Below are 20257 nucleotides of genomic sequence, written 5' to 3'. Positions count from 1 at the left end.
AGAGCATGTGCTTTGATGTTGGGCAGATTTGGGTACAAATCCTGTCTCTGACACAGATTGGTCATATGACTTTGAAAAAGTTACCCAAACCCACTGCATTTTAGTTTCCTCATTTATAAAGCAAGTGCATAATTAGAAATATGTTTGGCTCCAGGAACAAAAAACATTTGTCAGAGTTACTGGGTATTTATTTTTCTGATATAACAACTCCAGGATTGGACCATCCAAGAGCCAGTAAAGCTATTAAAGAGTGTTGTCTGGGTTCAGGCTCACTCTGTTGTTCTGCTTTGATATTGCTAGCATGAAGGCCTCTGTCTTCGTGCTTGTTGAGTCATGGTTGCAAAACAGCTGCTGTACCCTCATCCTCAAACCAGCATTTCACTTATGGAAAAGGAAAGGGATATAAATTACTTTGGAGTAGCCATTCCACAGTGTCAGCCATAGGAGATAATAAGAGACTCTCCCTCAAAGAATTATTTTGAGAAGTGAGATAATGAGTGTAGCATGCTTACATAGTGCCTGGCACTAGTTAGTGCTCAATAAACATCAGTTATTAATATTCATATATAGCCTTGGAATATATAACAAATATATGAATATATAATATTCATATATCACTTTCAGGGTGATACAATTCCAGCAATTAGAATTCTGAGAAGGTTGAAGAACGCATACATCAGCCAGTGATGAGGGGTCATCTCTTTTCTCAGTGGGGCGTAACAAGAAGCAAAAGATCAGACTGACACTATTCTCATAAAGCTCTGGATTACTGGCAGGTAGAGAGGCTGTTTGAGAGCAGATACTCTAGGAATTAGATAAGTAGGAGGAAAGCAGGCATCCAACTGCACAAATAAGGAATCTACAAGGATCTTCTTCGTGAGGATATATATATATGAATATATATATTTGGCTGTGTCAGGTCTTAGTTATAGCACCCAGACATGTGGGATCTTTCTTTGCAGGGCACAGATTCTCTAGTTGTGGTGTGAGGACTCAGTAGCTCTGAGGCAAATGGAAAGTTACTTCCCTGACCAGGGATTCGAGCCCAAGTCCCCTTCATTACAAAATGGATTCTTAGCCATTGGACCACCAGAGAAGTCCCTTCAGCTAGAGACACCTTATGTGGTTCCTAGGGCAGAATTTGATTAGAAAGCGATTTTGATGACAAAGCTTGGTGGTGGTTTAGTTGCTAAGTCGTGTCCAATTCTTGCAACCTCATGAACTGTAGTCCACCAGGCTCCTTTGTCCATGGAATTCTCCAGGCAAGAATACTGGAATGTGTTGCCATTTCCTTCTTCAAGGGATCTTCCCAACCCAGGAATCAAACCCTGGTCTCCTGCACTGCAGGCAGATTCTTTACTGACAAGGGAGACTTGACAAAGCTTGGTCATGTCCAAGGTAATCAGGATGATTTGGGGACGTCTCAGTTCGAAATGTTCTGGCCCATCGTCAGATCATGTTTATAATGATGTATCCTGACTTTTGGGTCACAAAATACAGTAACTGTATTTAGAGATAAGATTTTGAAATGTTAACTGACAATTATGCATTGAGTATTTACTGTGAATCCAGTGTTGTCTCATGGTTATGGGAACTGATGAATACTTTTTTGAACCATTTTGGGAAATATTGGGATAAGTATAATACCTATTAGGAGAAACTCATTGGCAATTGGAGGGAGAAGTAAGAAAAGCACCACAGGAATGGCTTAACTTGGGACTAAACATTGTCATAGGTAATGAAATCCAGGCTAATAGGATGGTGAGGAGGAGGGTGAAGACAGAGATCACCGCGAAGGCTTAATCAGCACCTATTATGCGTCAGACACTGTTCTTAGTGCTTTGCTTTCCATATGTTATCAATTCTAAATGTGCAACTTTCCTCACACTTTAAACATCAATAACTCACTTGGAGTGTCCAGCACCAGCATTTCATCCATACATCAAATCTATGATGTGGATTTGCACAATTATCACATGACTGGATTTATCTCAAGCATCGAATCATCCTCTTTCTTTCCATCTCTCTTCCCTAACCTGCTCTTCCTCAGTCCTCTGTTCACTGAATTCTTTATCCCTACTGCCAGGGAAGGTCACATTGAATCCTCAAAAATGTAGGTATCATGGAGTGTGAGTTACGTTCTTGGCTGCAAACCTTTTGTGGCTTCCTGGTGGCCTGGGTGGCAGCACCTTCCTTCACAACTTTTACTTCAAGGCATTTAGAGAACAATTTCAGGGCCATTTCCACTTAGGTGGACAAAACAGGAGTTTAGAGCAACAATGAATAGCTGGAGTAGCTTAGATAAATTATTTCTTGCCAAAATAAAAAAACAAAAGTTATCTTGTTCCACTAGATATTTTCAAATATTGTTTTGGTCCTTAAATTTGTAAAATTTCTCCCCTCTGCTGCAGCAGGGGCCCCAGTAAAGCCTTGCCTGGGAAAAAATAAAAGTTGTAAACTTCTCACTGATAGCCACCATTGAAGAACAAGCACATAAAAAAGTACAAGGAACAGAAAATCCAAGTAATTTGTGATATTGAAAGACACCTCAGAAGAACGTTGTTCGATGTGTTAGAACGTTGATGGATGCATCCATCTAAAATATGGATGCTCTAGCATGGTGCCAGGCTTCCCTTGCAGCTCAGTTGGTAAAGAATCAGCCTGCAATGCAGGAGACCCTGGTTCGATCCCTGGGTCAGGAAGATCCCCTGGAGAAGGAAATGGCAACCCACTCCAGTATTCTTGCCTGGAGAATCCCATGGACAGAGGAGCCTGGCAGGCTACAGTCCATGGGGTCGCAAGAGTCAGACACGACTTAGTGACTAAACCACCTCCACAGTATGGTGTCACATAGCAAACGCTCAACAGAGTGTGTTCTATGGAGCTGAGTCCCTTATGATAAAATAAGTGTCCAGATGACTTCACAGACAAGCACAGGAGCATTTCTAACATGGATAGACTGGTTCCAGAAGCTACAGAGATAAAGCTGAGGCTCTCAGAGGAGTGAGGGATTACATTGGTTTAAGAGGATTAAAATATTTCATTGAGGAATGAGGTAGCCCTGGAACTGACCCTCAGAAGGTAAGAAGGATTCCCACAGCAATGGAGAGGGAGGCTCCAGTGGAGATCTGGGTCAAAGGCAGCAGGCTAGGCATTCAGAGGGCTGCAAGTAGCCTGATGGGGAGCACAAAATACGTGCAAGTTGGTCAGAACTGCAGAGACAGCGAAGGCTCTGAAAACCAGCCAGACCAAGAAGTTTATTCTTAAGTCTGGCAATGACAGCTACTGAAAATTCAGTAGCAGGGAAGGTTCACATTGAGCTAATGTTTATTTACTGAGTGCATTTGTCTTACAGATGAGGCAAATGAGGCTTGGACAGATTAAATGACTTGCCCACAGTCGAATGGATTAGCAGGAGCAGACATGGGGTCTTCCCTGGTGGTCCAGCGGCTAAGACTCCATGCATCCAATGCAGGGGGCCTGGGTTCACTCCCTGGTCAGGGAACTAGATCCCACGTGCTGCAACTAAGAACTGGTGCATCCAAATAAACAACTATTTAAAAAAGAAAGAGAGAAAGTGGCAGACATGGAATTGTACCAAGTCCCCTCACCTCAGTACTTGGGACATTCACTGTGCTGCAAGGTATGAGCCGGACTAAAGCCAGGGACAGCAGCTGAGAGCAAATGAAGGATGTTTCCTTTGCATTGACCCACTGAGTCACTCTCACAAATGAAGCATCTCAAACATAAGCTCATCGTGGCCCACCTTCCCAATGAGAAGAGTCAGAAAGATTTTCTGATCTGAATGTAGAAACTGACTGAAGATGATGGAAGGAGCCAGATGTCCAAACAACTATTTAGTCAGCTTAGCTTTACTACAGTCTAAACCTTGAGGGCAGCAAGTGCTCTGATCAGACTTGCATTTTTGAAAGATAATTTTGTTAGCAGTGTAGGATCTGGATTAGAGGCAACGTGGGAGGCAGAGAGGTAAGGAGACTTGCAGAGATCCAGATTTGGTGGCCTGGGGCTAAGGAGTAGAAAAGACTAATATGAAGCAGGTAGGAAGTGTACGAAACGAAATTTGACAACAGAAGGAGAGGGAAGTCAGAAGTGACTCCAGAGTGTCTGATTTGAGCATTTGGAGAAGAGTCATCCATTGATTGTTGGATGTAAGGCACATTAATGAGCACAAATTTATAGAACTAGGAAATGGTTATTAGGAAGGGAGAAATAGAGACAAGAGGATGGGAGAGAAAAAATGTGACAGCCACATAAGCAGAAGAGTCAAAAGGAGTCGCTGGTCAAAAAGAGCAGATTAGCCAGCGCAGAGGCTGAGCTCTGTGTGGGGATCTTGCTGCTCTTCTGCCCTCTCTCACCAGCTTAGATTTCAACGTTGTCTTGAGGGTTAATCATGTGTTACCAAAGGAAAGATTCTCTTTCCTGCTCCCTAATTTCCTCCCAGGAAAAGCTAAATCTCCTTCAAAATGAATATATTCCAACTGACATAAAAAATTGAGCAAAATGAACATAATCTTCCTTGAAGACACAAATAAACTCACCAACAGTACACACTCTTGTCACCAAAGGAGAAAACGTCTAGAAGACTGTTGGTTTAGGAATAAGGTGATCAACTTGTCCCCAAATCTAGGAATCATCTTTGATCTCCTCACTTGTTCTCTGACACAAATCTAGGCCTAAAACCAAATTCTGGGAGGTCAACCTCAAAAAGTGTATCCGAATCCATCTACTTCTCCAATCAGTAGCCAGGGTGGGGTTGGGGGGGGGGGGGGTTGTGCTTTGAAAAATAACTCCCAAGTCCTTACCACGCCCATGAGGCTTTCCGGATCTGGCCCCAGCCTGGCTCTCTGATCTCATCTCATCTCCCTCCCTCGGCTCCAGTCGCACCTAAAGCCTTCGCACTCGTCCTTCACTTAGCCTGGACTCCTCTCTGCTCTGATCTCCAGGAGGCTGGCTCCCTCTAGTCACTCTGGTGTCAGCTCAGATGTTTCCTCAGTAGAGAGACCTGCTCTGACCACGTGTCCTGTACAGGACAGATGCTGCCTGGGGAGCGAGAGCTGGACTGGAGCCTTTTGGACCCGTGCCCGGGAGGGTAATGGGCTTCAACAGAAGGCGTCTGTATGGAGGGGAGCCCTGGAATCAGGGGCAGACGGGGGGAAAGGCAGCCACATAGCTCCCAGCACAAGAGTGGCAGCTGGAGAGGCCCAGCAAGGGGGTTTATGGAGACACAGAGAAGTACTCAGGGAAAAACAAGGAAACAAATAATAAGAATTTAGTGTCCGAAGACCCTGACAACTGGAAGCAAGCTTCCAACTGTCAAGTAAGAACTCTTGATTCCTTTTCTCTTGAAAGTGAAAGTGAAGGTCGCTCAGTCATGTCCCACTCTTTGTGACCCCATGGACTCACAGTCCATGGAATTTTCCAGGCCAGAATACTGTAGTAGGTAGCCTTTTCCTTCTCCAGGGGATCTTCTCAATCCAGGGATCGAACCCTGGTCTCCGGCATTGTAGGCAGATTCTTTACCAGCTGAGCCACCAGGGAAGCCCAAGAATACCGGAGTATCCTTTCCTCTTATTCTTCGGCAAATTCCAGAATGGAAGATGGAGGGGGTAAGCAGAGAAGGGATAGTAAGCGCTCAGAACCCTTCCTTATGGCAGGGTGGCCACTTCCTGCAGGCCCTAACAAAGGACAAGGCCAGAAGAAATCTCTCTTGGAGTGCAGGCTGATGAGTTGATAACATTCATAGGACTTGCCATTCTGATTTCTGAATTGAGAGATGTTGCCTGTTCGTAAACTTTCAGTGACTGTAGGGCTTTCTGCTACCTAAGAGTACTCTAAAAGATCTTAAGAGCTGCTGGAAACATCAGGTGAAAACCTAACTTAGAGACAAAAATAAAGCCATATTGTGATCATGTCCCAGGAACTGTGCTACCGCCAAGCTGTTTACACTGACTAGGAGCCCAGCCTGGAGCTGAGCCTGGGTCTGTGTGTTTCCCAGGCCCTAGGCCTGAAGCTGTAAAATGTGATCAAGTCTTCAATAGTAAGTCTAGGGTGACCAGTCTCATCTACTCCATCTGTTTTGTTCAGAGGCATTCTCATGTTTTAAACATTAGCCTTGATTTTGCTGAAGAAATGGTAGATGAACTGACTCTATTCTTTAGTTCTCAAAGCTGTTTTGGAAGGATCTTTTCATTTTTTTTTCCTTTTCTTTTAAAGGATTTGATTTTCTGTGCTCATTCTAGTGATGTATTTGAATATACATATTTCTTTGAGTCTTTCCTGTCTGAGCCATGAGAGGGTCTTAAATCAGACCCCTGGGTTTGGATCCTGATTTCACCACTTACTAGGTTTGTGACCTTGGGTAAGTCATTTACCCTGTTTGCCTGTTTATAAAAGTATCTCATGGTGTAACCAACCAGGGTTCTTGGCCTCCTTAAAAACAGAAATTGATGAGGCCAGACAAGAAATTCAGGCAAGGCTTTATTGGGGCTCCTGCTTCAGCAGGGAGAAGTGAAAACAAATATCAGGTTGCTTTGCTCACTCTGGAGTGAGGGCAAGCTGGTCGCTTGAACGGGGTGAGGGTGGGAGTGGATTATCGGGTGGGCTTGGAGGGTAGTTAGGTGACTGGCCTCCCTCTTAGTGGTGGTGGTGTGTGCAGGGTGCACGCATAGCACCCTGCTTTTGCACTCAGCTCCTCAGAAGTGGCTGTTGGATGTTTTGTCTTTTTGTATTTTTTGTTCATAATTTAGGCCAACTGTGCATGCATAAAGTTATTCTTACCGTTAAAGTTTCTTTGTATCTTGTTGCTCAAGCAGACATTTGCACAGATGCAAGCACTGTGGCAAGGGATCCCAGGTGCCATGTTTCAGGTCCCAACCTGACTCAATGATAGTGGAAGGATTTAGTAGCGATGTGTATCTAAAGCGCTTAGCGCAGTGCCCAGCAATGAAGATGAACAGGAGGTTGTTTGTGTTGACCTGTTATCCAACCCTGAAATTTCCAGGATATGGGCAAGACTTGGCATATAAGATTCAGCTCTTAAGGGTAAATGTACCAGAGAACTGGCTCCTTACTTGAGTAATTTGTTTATGTACCACAAATGTATCTTTTTTTCCAAGATAAGCACTTCTTATCCAATACAGGAAGTACCATGGGCAACATGAGATGAAGACAGCAACCATTCTCACAAAACCTTCCTAAGAAGCTTGGGCACTGGGCAGATGCATGGACTCAGGATAATGCAGAGGAAGAAAGCTTGCTTAGTTATTGATAGTTTGGGGTTCTAGAAACTTTATATTTTCCCTTTAAACACGTCTGAGATTTTGTTGGCAAGTTCTCCAGAGGGGGTGTGTGTGTGTGTTAGTCACTCAGTCGTGTCCAATTCTTTGCAACCCCATGGACTGTAGCCCACCAGGCTCCTTTGTCTGTGGGATTCTCCAGGCAAGAATACTGGAGTGGGTGCCATTTCCTTCAGAGGATGGCTGTCCCCAAATTGGGGATTTGCAGAATTGCTGAGATGATTTAGGGACTCATAGCAAGGGAGACTGGGAAATACAACCCAGCTGAGAGAACCACCTGCCCCTTCAGAGACCCAAACAAATTTTTTCCACTTCGTCTTATAGTACTTTACCAAAACCCTGTTGATCAAACAAAACTTAGGAATCACACCGATTTCCCCCCTTCTCTTCATTCCCTAAAACCAATCCATGAGCAACTCTTAATGTTTCTATTTCTGAAATGTTCTCAGCATCCATTCACTTCTATCCATCTTCAAAGCCATTCCTCGGCTCCTTGCATCTCTCTCCAGGGCTGCTGTAGTGCTTCCTAAATGGCCCCTGCTTCCATTTCTGCCTCCTTCCAATCCATTCTCCTGTTAACTCCTGTCTTCTTTTCAGCATTCATCACCATCTTAAGTTATTGTGATCATTTCTTCATGTCATTATTGTCAGTTTTCTCCATTAAAACACCAGCTCCACGAGGGCATGGGACAAGTCTGTTTATTCTTCACTGTATCTCAATTTTGAACATACTGAAGCTTCTTGAGAAATTCCTATGGAGTAAATGAAAGAGGAGGTGAATACAGAACTTAAAAAATGAAATCACGTTTGGAGTTTGCCTACTCAGAAGATTTTCCCAAGTTTGATTTCCCAGAATGGTGGGAATGCAGTAAAATGACCTTGTATACTTTGATGACTCCTGAAAAGAACATGAAAACGATATACTGGAAACACAATTTGGAGCAGGGGTCGCAAACACAAATGTCTCAGAGCTCAGTTCAGTTCAGTTCAGTCGCTCAGTCGTGTCTGACTCTTTGCGACCCCATGAATCGCAGCACGCCAGGCCTCCCTGTCCATCACCAACTCCTGGAGTTCACTTAGACTCGTGTCCATCGAGTCAGTGATGCCATCCAGCCATCTCATCCTCGGTCATCCCCTTCTCCTCCTGCCCCCAATCCCTCCCAGCATCAAAGTCTTCTCCAATGAGTCAACTCTTCGCATGAGGTGGCCAAAGTACTGGAGTTTCAGCTTTAGCATCATTCCTTCCAAAGAAATCCCAGGGCTGATCTCCTTTAGAATGGACTGGTTGGATCTCCCTGCAGTCCAAGGGACTCTCAAGAGTCTTCTCCAACACTGCAGTTCAAAAGCATCAATTCTTCGGCGTTCAGCCTTCTTCACATTCCCAACTCTTGCATCCATACATGACTACAGGAAAAACCATAGCCTTGACTAGACGGACCTCAGTCGGCAAAGTAATGTCTCTGCTTTTTAATATGCTATCTAGGTTGGTCATAACTTTCCTACCAAGGAGTAAGCATCTTTTAATTTCATGGCTGCAGTCACCATCTGCAGTGATTTTGGAGTCCCAAAAAATAAAGTCTGACACTGTTTCTACTGTTTCCCCATCTATTTCCCATGAAGTGATGGGACCAGATGCCATGATCTTTGTTTTCTGAATGTTGAGCTTTAAGCCAACTTTTTCACTCTCCTCTTTCACTTTCATCAAGAGGCTTTTTAGTTCCTCTTCACTTTCTGCCATAAGGGTGGTGTCATCTGCATATCTGAGGTCCTTGATATTTCTCCCGGCAATCTTGATTCCAGCTTGTGTTTCTTCCAGTCCAGTGTTTCTCATGATGTACTCTGCATATAAGTTAAATAAGCAGGGTGACAATATATAGCCTTGACGTACTCCTTTTCCTATTTGGAACCAGTCTGTTGTTCCATGTCCAGTTCTAACTGTTGCTTCCTGGCCTGCATACAGATTTCTCAAGAGGCAGGTCAGGTGGTCTGGTATTCCCATCTCTCTCAGAATTTTCCACAGTTTATTGTGAGCCACACAATCAAAGGCTTTGACATAGTCAATAAAGCAGAAATAGATGTTTTTCTGGAACTCTCTTGCTTTTTCCATGATCCAGCGGATGTTGGCAATTTGATCTCTGGTTCCTCTGCCTTTTCTAAAACCAGGTTGAACATCTGGAAGTTCACGGTTCACATATTGCTGAAGCCTGGCTTGGCAGGTAACAAATGGGGAGGCTGCAATGTGTTGACCACAGTGAGTGGTGGGGATCCTGACAAGCTTGAGGCTCCCAACTTCAGCTAACATAACCTTATCAACTCCAGCTGCCTGTATGTAAGTGACAATAAGGACCCAGGGATGAAAGATTTTCCAAGTTTTCAAAGATGGAAAGTTAGTATATTCTTTAGAATTAGGTTTGGCTGGGAGTAATGACCTGCAAAGTCCATCTAAGTCTTTCCAAGTCCATCTCCTGGCCATGCTAGACCTTCCGACTGGGCAAGCCCTCCTGTGATCGTGGTAGGAAAACCACTGGATCTGCAGGCAAACTTCCTCACTTGAATCCTTGTTCTGCCACGTACTGGCTGAATAGACCATAAATACTTTTTAAACTGTAAATGGGAACAGTGTTCCCCTTACCTGCTTCATGGGGATTTGGGGAGGACTCAAAGTGATACATTTCGGATATCACTTATGTAAAAGGCCATTGTTTATTTATTTTTAAAAGTAATTTATTTATTTGGCTGGGCTGGCTCTTCCGTGCTGCGTGGGGGCTTTCTCTAGTTGCAGAAAGCAGGGGCCACTCTCTGGTTGTGGTGCAAGGGCTTCTCATTGCAGCGGCTTTTCCTGTTGCACAGCACGAGCTCTAGAGCGTTCCGATTTCAGTGGTTGTGGCACGTGGGCTCAGTATTTGTGGTCCCAGGCTTGGTTGCTCCGAGGCACGTGGGATCTTCCCGGATCAGGGTCTCCTGCACTGGCAGGCGGATTCTTTACCACTGAGCCACCAGGGAAGCCCAGAGCCCTTTGTTTAAAAGAAACAAGATATCTAAGCAGCTGTGTACACAAATTTGCCTTTTCATACTGTTCAAGGGGTTCTCAAGGCAAGAATACTGAGTGGTTTGCCATTCCCTTCTCCAGTGGACCACATTCTGTCAGACCCCTCCACCATGACCCGTCCAGATTGTTCTGGAGCAGGAAAGATCATATAATGCCCTTTATTCCCCTCTCCTCCAGAAGTGGAAACTGTTTCTAGATAAACCAGAGACACCCTCTCAAGTTAATAAATTCCAAACAACCTACAGTAGTTAAGTGATGCAAAAACAAGGTTGTGAAGAGGAAGGGGGCTCAGCTGGCAACTGGCAGGGTGACTGGTGCAGGGACACCTTGCACAGAAGCACGGTGCACGAGCCCTTGAACTTGCTGCCTCAATGAGCACCAAGCTTTGGCAGTGGGTGGCTCCTGCTGAGTAATACCAGAGGGGACGCCAGAGTCACAGGTTTTGCTTTATTATTATTTGTAAAAGTTTTGGAACCTAAAGTTCCCTAAAAGCCCTTTCTCAAAGAATCACACAATGATAAAGACTTGGTAAAACTGTAGTTTTGTGTATGATGGAGTCTTGTAGAGTGACCAGAAGGAAGCCCAGATCTGTAGTTTGAGAGAGAAACCTAACGACCATAAAAATGAGGTTACACTGCAGAGCAATTCACACCACATATATCTCAATGTAAACAAGCCTCCTAGTTATTTTACCATCAGATTCAGGATATACAACCGTGACTGTGCATGTATGCGTGCTAAGTCACTTCAGTCGTGTCTGGCTCTTTGTGACCCTATGGACCACAGCCTACCAGGCTCCTTTGTCCGTGGGATTCTCCAGGAGAGAATACTGGAGTGGGTTGCCATTTTCTTCTCCAGGGGATCTTCCCCACCCCGGGATTGAACCCACATCTCTTCATCTCTGCATTGGCAAGCAGGTTCTTTACCACTAGTGCCACCTGGGAAGCCCACAGCAGTGACTGGCCAGACTCTAAATCTCTCAGCATCTGCCTTACACAAGGTTGTCATTTAATGTTTAATGAATGAATATACAGTCCACTGAAGGAAGGAAGGACACTGCCCGCTTGTGTTTGAGGAATAACATAGCTGGGAGGTAACAAGGCCAAGGATCTGAATTTTTAGCCAGCTCGTGTCAATTCTCTGGACTATGTTAGATAAACATACACCATCAGACTGTGCATTTCTGCTAAACATGGAGTTTATTGGTATCATTCAGTACAACTTTAGTCCTGCCTTTCCCAACCCCAGGCCTGTTGACAGTCCTTTAAAAATCAGGCTACATTACTTTGGAGGAAAATATGTCCACTTAACATGTTTAAAGAAATGCTAGAAAATTTTATTCCTATCAAAAAAAATTGTTTTATTTACCCCCTCAGCTACTTGACTTCTAACAGAGTGCATGTTGATCTAAAGTCCATGTGACTTCACACCAACCAGGTACTAACTTCCTTAAGGGATTTCTTTGCAGATACCAAATGACACAGTCCTGAGCTATGCAGAGAGGCCTAAGGGAAGCCAACATGTTCCAGATTTTCTCCCTCTTGTGAGCCTAGTCTTTGATTGGGCCAAAGGTCTTACTGGAGGGAAAAAATACTCAAGAAAACAAGCAAAGTGGGAAGCTGAAAAAATGCAACATCTGCAGAGCCCTGAGGGCATTTGAAGTGACCAAAATTGTAATATTGTTGTTCAGAGGCTGTTGTGGACCCCGGCCTGGGGGGCTGCTGAAGACAGGTGAGAGAGAAATGAGTGTGACTGTATCACCGAGGCCTCCTTGGGACACACTGGTTATTGGTGGGGTTAGTTCGTATAAAATTGGATCTGAATCTGTCTCATACTGAGCTAAGGAAACAAGAGTAACAGTTTTCCTGTTTCTTGATTCCTCATTCAAGAAAATTGGGTGAAAGCCAGCTTTTAGGTAAGCTTTGTGATAGTAGTATTTTAAAATAAAGGAAGAATGAAGGAATAAGCTGGCCTGAAACAGGAGAGCACAGAACTGCCCATGACTCAGCTGGAAACCCACGCCTCCCACTTTTGTTTCCTAAATTGGCCCGTGGCTTTTGCTCACCATTTTTCTATCAGACCACACTGCAGGAGTTACCAGAGGCAAACTGAACACACATTTGTGGTTTATTATCCTAAGGGAATACTGTGCCAGTGCATTTATGTGACATACAGGAGGCTGAGAATGTCTCAACAGGTGAAGACAGCATCCCAAAGCCCTTGGCCGTGCTCCCATGCAGCAAGGGCAACCTCTTTGTCAAACTTCCTTGACGGTATCCAGGATGTGAAGGGCACCAAGGAAGTCCCTCTGCCCTTCAGCTGGCGGAACACTCTGCTAGTCGATGCAGTTCTTTGTGATTCTTCGACTTCTGTCCACCTGTCGGATGCTGTCTGCGACATTAATGGTGACTTCTTTCGCAGACATCCGCTTAGTGTCCCTTTTAGCCTGTTAAAAAGTTTAATGCAGTGAATTGAGTTACTAGGAAATATCCAAAGGTCCTCATATTGGCATTAATCTCTTGAAGTTGTCACACACACACACACACACACACACACACACACACACACACACAGAGGCAGGAAGAATAACTCATAAGGACACATGCACGAACACTCCTTTTCATAGGCTGTTCTGTTGAATCTCTTTTAGCAACCTAGCGCAGAGCTTGGCATAAGAGATGCTTGGTAAAGCAGTGTTGAAGGAATGAATGAATCAATTAGCAAAGGTCCATCAAAGGGCAATGTGAAGGATTTCACGGTTGGCTTTGGTAGAATAGCTAAGGGTTTGAGCTTTGGAGTCAGACAGACTTTGGTTTGAACACTGACTTTATAATTTCACTGTAGGCAAGTTTTTTTCTAACCTCTCTAACCCTTAGATGAGTTTCCTCATCTGTAAGATGGAAGATAATAGTACCTAACTCATACGGTTATTATAAGCACTAACTAAGATAAAGCTGAGTGCCGAAGAATTGATGCTTTTGAACTGTGGTGTTGGAGAAGACTCTTGAGAGTCCCTTGGACTGCAAGGAGATCCAACCAGTCCATTCTAAAGGAGATCAGTCTTGGGTGTTCTTTGGAAGGAATGATACTAAAGCTGAAACTCCAATTCTTTGGCCACCTCATGCGAAGAGTTGACTCATTGGAAAAGACTCTGATGCTGGGAGGGTTTAGGGACAGGAGGAGAAGGGGACGACAGAGGATGAGATGGCTGGATGGCATCACTGACTCGATGGACGTGAGTTTAAGTGAACTCTGGGAGTTGGTGATGGACAGAGAGGCCTGGCATGCTGCAATTCACAGGGTCGCAAAGAGTCAGACACGACTGAGCGACTGAACTAAGATAATGAATATAAGATACAATGCCTGTCACTAACCAAAATGAGAAAAAAAAAAAAAAAAGACCTGATAAGTATGATAAGTAGAAAATAGGATAAATTGTCCACTTCTTTTTTCTTCAATTTTTTAGTTAAATGAAAGATTCTTTAAATTCCACAGTGCCTTACAATTTTTGAAAGTTTTACACACATGATTTCATATAATCCTATAATAACTGTTTCCCCCCGCCCCACCACCAAAACCCTATTATCGCCCCCTCTCTCCTTACCTCTCTGCACACGTTTGTTCTCTAAATCTGTAGATTATCCACTTCTAAGTGAAGACACACCAGTGAGATAAGTCCAGGATTCATATTAAATACTAAAGCACTGACTAAATTGCAGATTCTTCAAGCATATGTGCACAATCCTCACATTTCCCCTCAAGAAAAGACAACCTTAACCAGTTGGGGGGGGTGGGGGAGGGTAATTCTGAGCCTCTTCTCAGTGATCACGTGTGTCAAGTGAGCAACAGATGGGCCTCCCGAGTCGTCGCCATCTTGGACAGAGATGTGTGTGCTCCCAACCCCCACGCCAGGGTGGCCCTCTGCCCAGCTGCAGAGAGTGCAGCCATCAAACAGCCTCAGGGTGTCTCTTCAGGGTGGTCTCAGCTGCAGAAAGCCCCCTCACCCTGGGCCCTCCTTCCCCGAGGTGGCCCAACAAGAGGGTGCCGCAGGGGTATAAACGCCTAGCTATCCGACCCAAAGCAGGCCAGCCCTGACCGGCCATTTAGCTCCAGGGCCCCCCGTGGGGTGGGGTCACCGAGGCTATGGTCAGGGCCTCACTGTGGCTCCACTTCCTCTGCCCCACTCCTGCTTCCGGCCCCCTCTCCCACAGTGCTGACTTCCCAAAGAACATCCCAGATGACATCTCAGAGCCGGCTTCCTGGAAAACAAGTCTCAGATGTGTGGGAGCATCTCTCACGGCGTAAGCATCTCCCCATTCTGGGTGTGAGTCTAGAGTTGATAGAAGCCTCTTTTTCATACAACATGGTCCCTGAACATAAGCCAATGATTTCATCTGTAGTGCATCCTAAGACGTGGTAGCCTGTTGCCTCACTGGATAATAACTGCCCTGTTGTATTTAAACAGATGAAATGCAGGTTTCTAACAGATGCTTACTCCTTGGAAGAAAAGTTATGACCAACCTAGACAGCATATTAAAAAGCAGACATTACTTTCCCAACAAAGGTCCGTCTAGTCAAGGCTATGCTTTTTCCAGTAGTTGTATATGGATGTGAGAGTTGGACTATAAAGAAAGCTGAGCACTGAAGAGTTGATGCTTTTGAACTGTGGTGTTGGAGAAGACTCTTGAGAGTCCCTTGGACTGCCAGGAGATCCAACTAGTCCATCCTAAAGGAAATCAGTCCTGAATGTTCACTGGAAGGACTGATGTTGAAGCTGAAACTCCAATACTTTGGCCACCTGATATGAAGAACTGACTCATTTGAAAAGACCCTGATGCTGGGAAAGATTGAAGGCGGGAGGAGAAGGGGATGACAGAGGATGAGATGGCTGGATGGCATCACCAACTCGATGGACATGAGTTTGAGTGAACTCTGGGAGTTGGTGATGGACAGGGAGACCTGGTGTGTTGCAGTCCATGGGGTTGCAAAGGGTCGGACACAACTGAGTGACTGAACTGAACTGAACTGAACAGGTCGCATAAATCCTGTGTAGTGGCTGCTGGCGATGCTGCTCTTAGATGCTCTCTACTTGGCTGGTGCCTCCATCCCTCAACTGTTTTGAGTTCTGGCTGCTAATCAAGCAGAGCTGCACCCTTCTTTTGAGAATTGCCTTCATCTGATTGGAGCCATCTCACCCAGAAATACCAAACAGGTTATACCTGAATTTCTAGAGATAGCCCAAAGCTAATGCCTGATCATGGGGAATATAAAGACTGGTCCTTTTGCCTCAAGGGGGTATAAATCCATGATGCCATTCATGCTCTGGAGCTCCCTGTGGGATCAGGCTGAGGCTGCAGCTACAACTGTTCAGCTGAGCTCAGTATTTGCAGAACTTGGTCCTCTGCCCCACCCTGCATCCCACCACCTTAAGGGTTTCACCTAAGACTATGCTTTTACTCACTTACTTGCACAAGAATCCTCATGCCAAGCTCTGCTTCTGGGTGCTTCCAGGGAACCTGACCTAAGATAATACTTCATGGGTAATTTGGGGGATGTTTATCGATCATTTTGACTATATGCAACTTTAGCCTTATTCACTGATTTCATGAGATAGGATTTCATTGTTTTCCTCATCAAGTTCCCAGCACCTAGCATAGTCTGAGACAGAAAAGTGAAGTCGCTCAGTCGTGTCTGACTCTTTGCGACCCTGTGGACTGTAGGCCACCAGGCTCCTCCATCCATGGGATTCTGCAGGCAAGAATACTGGAGTGGGTTGCTATTTCCTTCTCCAGGGGATCTTTCCGACCCAGGGATCGAACCCAGGTCTCCTGCATTGCAGGCAGACGCTTTAACCTCTGAGCCACCAGGGAAGCCCTAAGCCTTCAATTTAACTTTGGTTGAATAAATGGGTGAATGAATGCATAAACACATATCTGAGAATGTACCCTTTCTTTAACTATCAGTAGTCAATACTGTCTAAGAATTTAGTCTTGCACTTGGGGCTTCCCTGGTGGCTCAAATGGTAAAGAATTTGCCTGCAATGCAGGAGACCCAGGTTTGATCTTCCAGACCCAGGGATCAAACCTGGGTCTGGAAGATCCCCTGGAGAGGGGAATGGCTACCCACTCTAGTATGCTTGCCTGGAGAATTCCATGGACAGAGGAGCCTGGTGGGCTACAGCCCATGGGGTTGCAAAGAGTCAGACTCGACTGACGCTTTCACTTTTCACTTAGATCCTCCACGCCTTACCTGGCACTAGGGCCTAGCAGTGACTTTTATGGGTTTTTTTCCTAAAAGCAGAAAACCCATAGAGTCCACAACCATTTTTGTTTCCAAAATATAACGGCAGTGATTATGAGGTTGATTCCATCTGATTTCAATTTTGGGTGTTATTGCATAAAAGCTTAGAGGGCTGCAGCACGGAGGAGAGACACAGAGGCCTTATTTGAAATGAGCCAAGTGGAGGGCGGCATTCCCATCAAACCAGTAGGCAGTAAGAGAGCTTTCCAGAATGGAAATGTAAACTTTCTGAACTGTAGAACTGCTTTTCTTTAGAGTTATTGGCAAGGTTTCACAAAGTTATTAAAAATTCTACACAGAAAGTGCTCTTGCTCCGTGGTTCAATCTGCCTTCATAAGTTTAAAAAAATCGAAGTAAACATTTAATAGTTGGATGAGCGTTAGTTTTTCAGCCTGTTTAAGAGTTAAAGGCTACAAAGCAGTCATTCCCAGAAAAGCCGCAGAATATGTACAGTTTGCATCTCAAGTACACTGGAGCAACTAAAAAAAAATTTATTTGGTTGTGCTGAGTCTTCTATCTTTGTGGTGGCGTATGAAATCTTTAATGGCAGCAGTTGAGGCAGGTGGGATCCAATTCCCTGACTAGGGATCGAACCCGCCCCCTGAGTTGGGAGCCCTGAGTCCCAGCCTCTGGACAACCAGGGAAGTCCATGGGGCAATTTCTTAAATCTGTGAATAAAAAGCCAGACAATGAAGACGTTCAAAGGACAAGCTTTGGGGGCCAGATAGACTTGGCATGAGGCTTTGCCATTAGTTAGCCTAAGAGCGGGCTGCAGTCCACAGGGTCGCAAAAGAATTGGACACAGCTTAGCAACTAAGCAACAAGCTGTACAAGACATTGCTTTAACCTCTGAAACTCAGCTCCCTTATCTGAAAGAGGGAATAATGCTTGTTTCTTAGTGGTTTTTGTAAGGAGGGTTTCGGAAAGAATTAAGCATGTCAGTTCAGTTCAGTCGCTCAGTCGTGTCCGACTCTGCAACCCCATGAATCGCAGCATGCCAGGCCTCCCTGTCCATCACCAACTCCCAGAGTTCACTCAAACTCATGTCCATTGAGTCAGTGTTGCCATCCAGCCATCTCATCCTCGGTCATCCCCTTCTCCTCCTGCCCCCAATCCCTCCCAGCATCAGAGTCTTTTCCAATGAGTCAACTCTTCACATGAGGTGGCCAAAGTACTGGAGTTTCAGCTTTAGCATCATTCCTTCCAAAGAAATCCCAGGGCTGATCTCCTTCAGAATGGACTGGTTGGATCTCCTTGCAGTCCAAGGGACTCTCAAGAGTCTTCTCCAACACTACAGTTCAAAAGCATCAATTCTTCGGTGCTCAGCTTTCTTTATAGTCCAACTCTCACATCCATATACAACTACTGGAAAAACCATAGCCTTGACTAGACGGACTTAACATTAATAGGGTGATCAACTTCTCCTGGCTTGCCCAAGACTGTCTTCAAATAAAATCCCACATTCTGGGAATCTTTCTTGTTCTACTGAAACCATCACTATTGGTGAAAGTGAAAGTCGCTCAGTCGTGTCCAGCTCTTTGCAACCCCATGACTATACGGTCCATGGAATTCTCCAGGCCAGAACCCTATTGATGGGGCTACTTCTAAATACCAACAATAATAATAACTCTACAGGATCTGTCTTTGAATAAAGAACAAACTGGAGTTCTGTATTCTAATAACGGGCACAGACGATTCCAAGCCATAAACAAATCCACTTTCAAATAATTACAGTATATTTAATATGACAAATGAAACAATTAGAACAACAGTGCATTGACTTAAAACAGGAAAGAGAAACTTCCGAGTCTGAGACCTCAGAGAGGCAACCACCCTTTTTATAATGGCACAATTATCTAGGAGGTTGGCAGTTGCTAAAATGTAGTTACAACTTGGAAACCTCAGATTTGAAGCCCAAATAAGAGGGACAAAGAAGATGAATGAGAAAGAGAACCACAAGGCCAGAGAATTTGTCTAGAAGTTCCAAGAAGTAAGCTGTTTTGCCCTCTTTTGAGAAGAGCTATATAGATACACAGAATAATTACACCACTTGTGCTTTTGGGACCATGGCATTTTGTATGACACAGATATTTCCCCCTCTGATGTGGTTTTTAGCCATCTGAGCCTTTTAATTCAACAGCCAACTCTGTTTATTCAATGACAGGAAAGCAAAATGTGTCCCTATTGCAATTATTGGCTTAAAAAAGAAAATCTTATGGTCCTTAACTCAATGCTGAGAGAAGCCTGTTTGGCACCTTTTCCTTTTGTGGCTGTCTGTTAATTCAATCCTTCCACTTTTAAAATTTTTGTCTTGCGAGTTTTATCACCGTTGGCTTTTGTTAATGGCCACACTCTTGTTTCTCGCCCAGTTTTACAGCTTTTCTATTTTCCCCTCGCCTCGTTTTAATTTCTGCAGGTTTAGAACCATAGATTTTAGTCCTCTCGATACTGCCTTTTTAATTAATAGTAACTTACTGGCTGCCATTTCTCAAGGGTAACCAGACTGACTGTGATAACTTCCTGGCAGATGGATGTGCTTCTTTCGAGGTTTTAAAAGTCAATGAGCCAGCTCATTCCCGCAAAAGGAGACCTGAACTCAAGAGGGCAGCTACATCTCCTCAGCCTTTTCTCACTTTTCTCCCAAATGGAAATGGTGATGTTCTTTGCTTTATTTTGACTCCACAAATATATCTAACAGGGCTGTGCTGACCTTTTTGCAGGTCCTTGTAGACAATGAAGAAAAACAAGGCTTCTTGAGATCAAAGGATTTTTGAAAATGTATTTATTTATTGATGACTGCGCTGGGTCTTCACTGCTGTGCATGAGCTTCTCTAGTTGCAGTGAGCAGGGCCTGCTTTTGCTGCAGTGCACAGGCTTCTCATTGCACTGGCTTCCCTAGTTGCAGAGCACAGATTTAGTTGCTATGCGGCCTGTGGGATCTTAGTTCCCCAACCAGGGATCTAACCCAGCGTCCCCTGCAATGGCAGGCAGATTCTTAACCATTGGACCACCTGGAAGTCCATGAGATCATGATTTATCAGACACCAATGTTCTATGTAACTAGTATTTTTTATAAATTATAAAAATGATATGTAATTATGATAAAAAGAAATTCACAGAGTAGGGAAGGGTACAGTGATGAGCAACACTTGCTCCCATACTGGGGCCACACAGTGCTTTCCCCAGAGGTGATCACAGCTAATCATTTCTTAGGGAGTGTTGAAGGGATTTTCTAAATGGACACAGTATGGGGCTGTCTCATTTCCTCTCCTGGTACTCTGTACTTTCTTCTTGGCCTTTAACCAGAGATTGGGTTATCTATTTATCTGCTTGTTTACATGCTTATTTTTACATCTTTGTTAGATTAAAACTTCAAGGGGGTAGGGACCCAGTCTGGTATTCCCAGCATCTAATTTACTGCCTAATACATAACAGACACCTGACAATCTGATGAAGGACTTAAGTGTAAAGATACATCTTCAGAAAGAAAGAGAAAAAAAATCCCTGGGAGGAGAACCTGTTTGCATTGCCCTGCCTAAACATTCTAGAACTTTCCTACAGGATTTCAATCATGCTCATTATTAATTGTTCC

At 44.4% G+C, this 20257-nt stretch overlaps 1 protein-coding gene across 1 annotated transcript in view; it reads right to left on the bottom strand.

Annotated features, from left to right (window-relative positions):
- Nucleotides 11546-20257, bottom strand: part of BAALC (brain and acute leukemia, cytoplasmic) — a 90204-nt gene continuing 81492 nt past the window's right edge. The window contains exon 3 of the mRNA XM_018058331.1: nucleotides 11546-12811. Within this exon, the coding sequence (XP_017913820.1) occupies nucleotides 12701-12811 (111 nt within the window). The 3' untranslated portion in view covers nucleotides 11546-12700. The remainder of the gene's footprint in view (nucleotides 12812-20257) is intronic.

Source organism: Capra hircus, chromosome 14, assembly GCF_001704415.2.
Source record: "Capra hircus breed San Clemente chromosome 14, ASM170441v1, whole genome shotgun sequence".
In the NCBI taxonomy this organism is placed as follows: domain Eukaryota; kingdom Metazoa; phylum Chordata; class Mammalia; order Artiodactyla; family Bovidae; genus Capra; species Capra hircus.
This window is presented reverse-complemented; position numbering and strand designations above follow the sequence as displayed.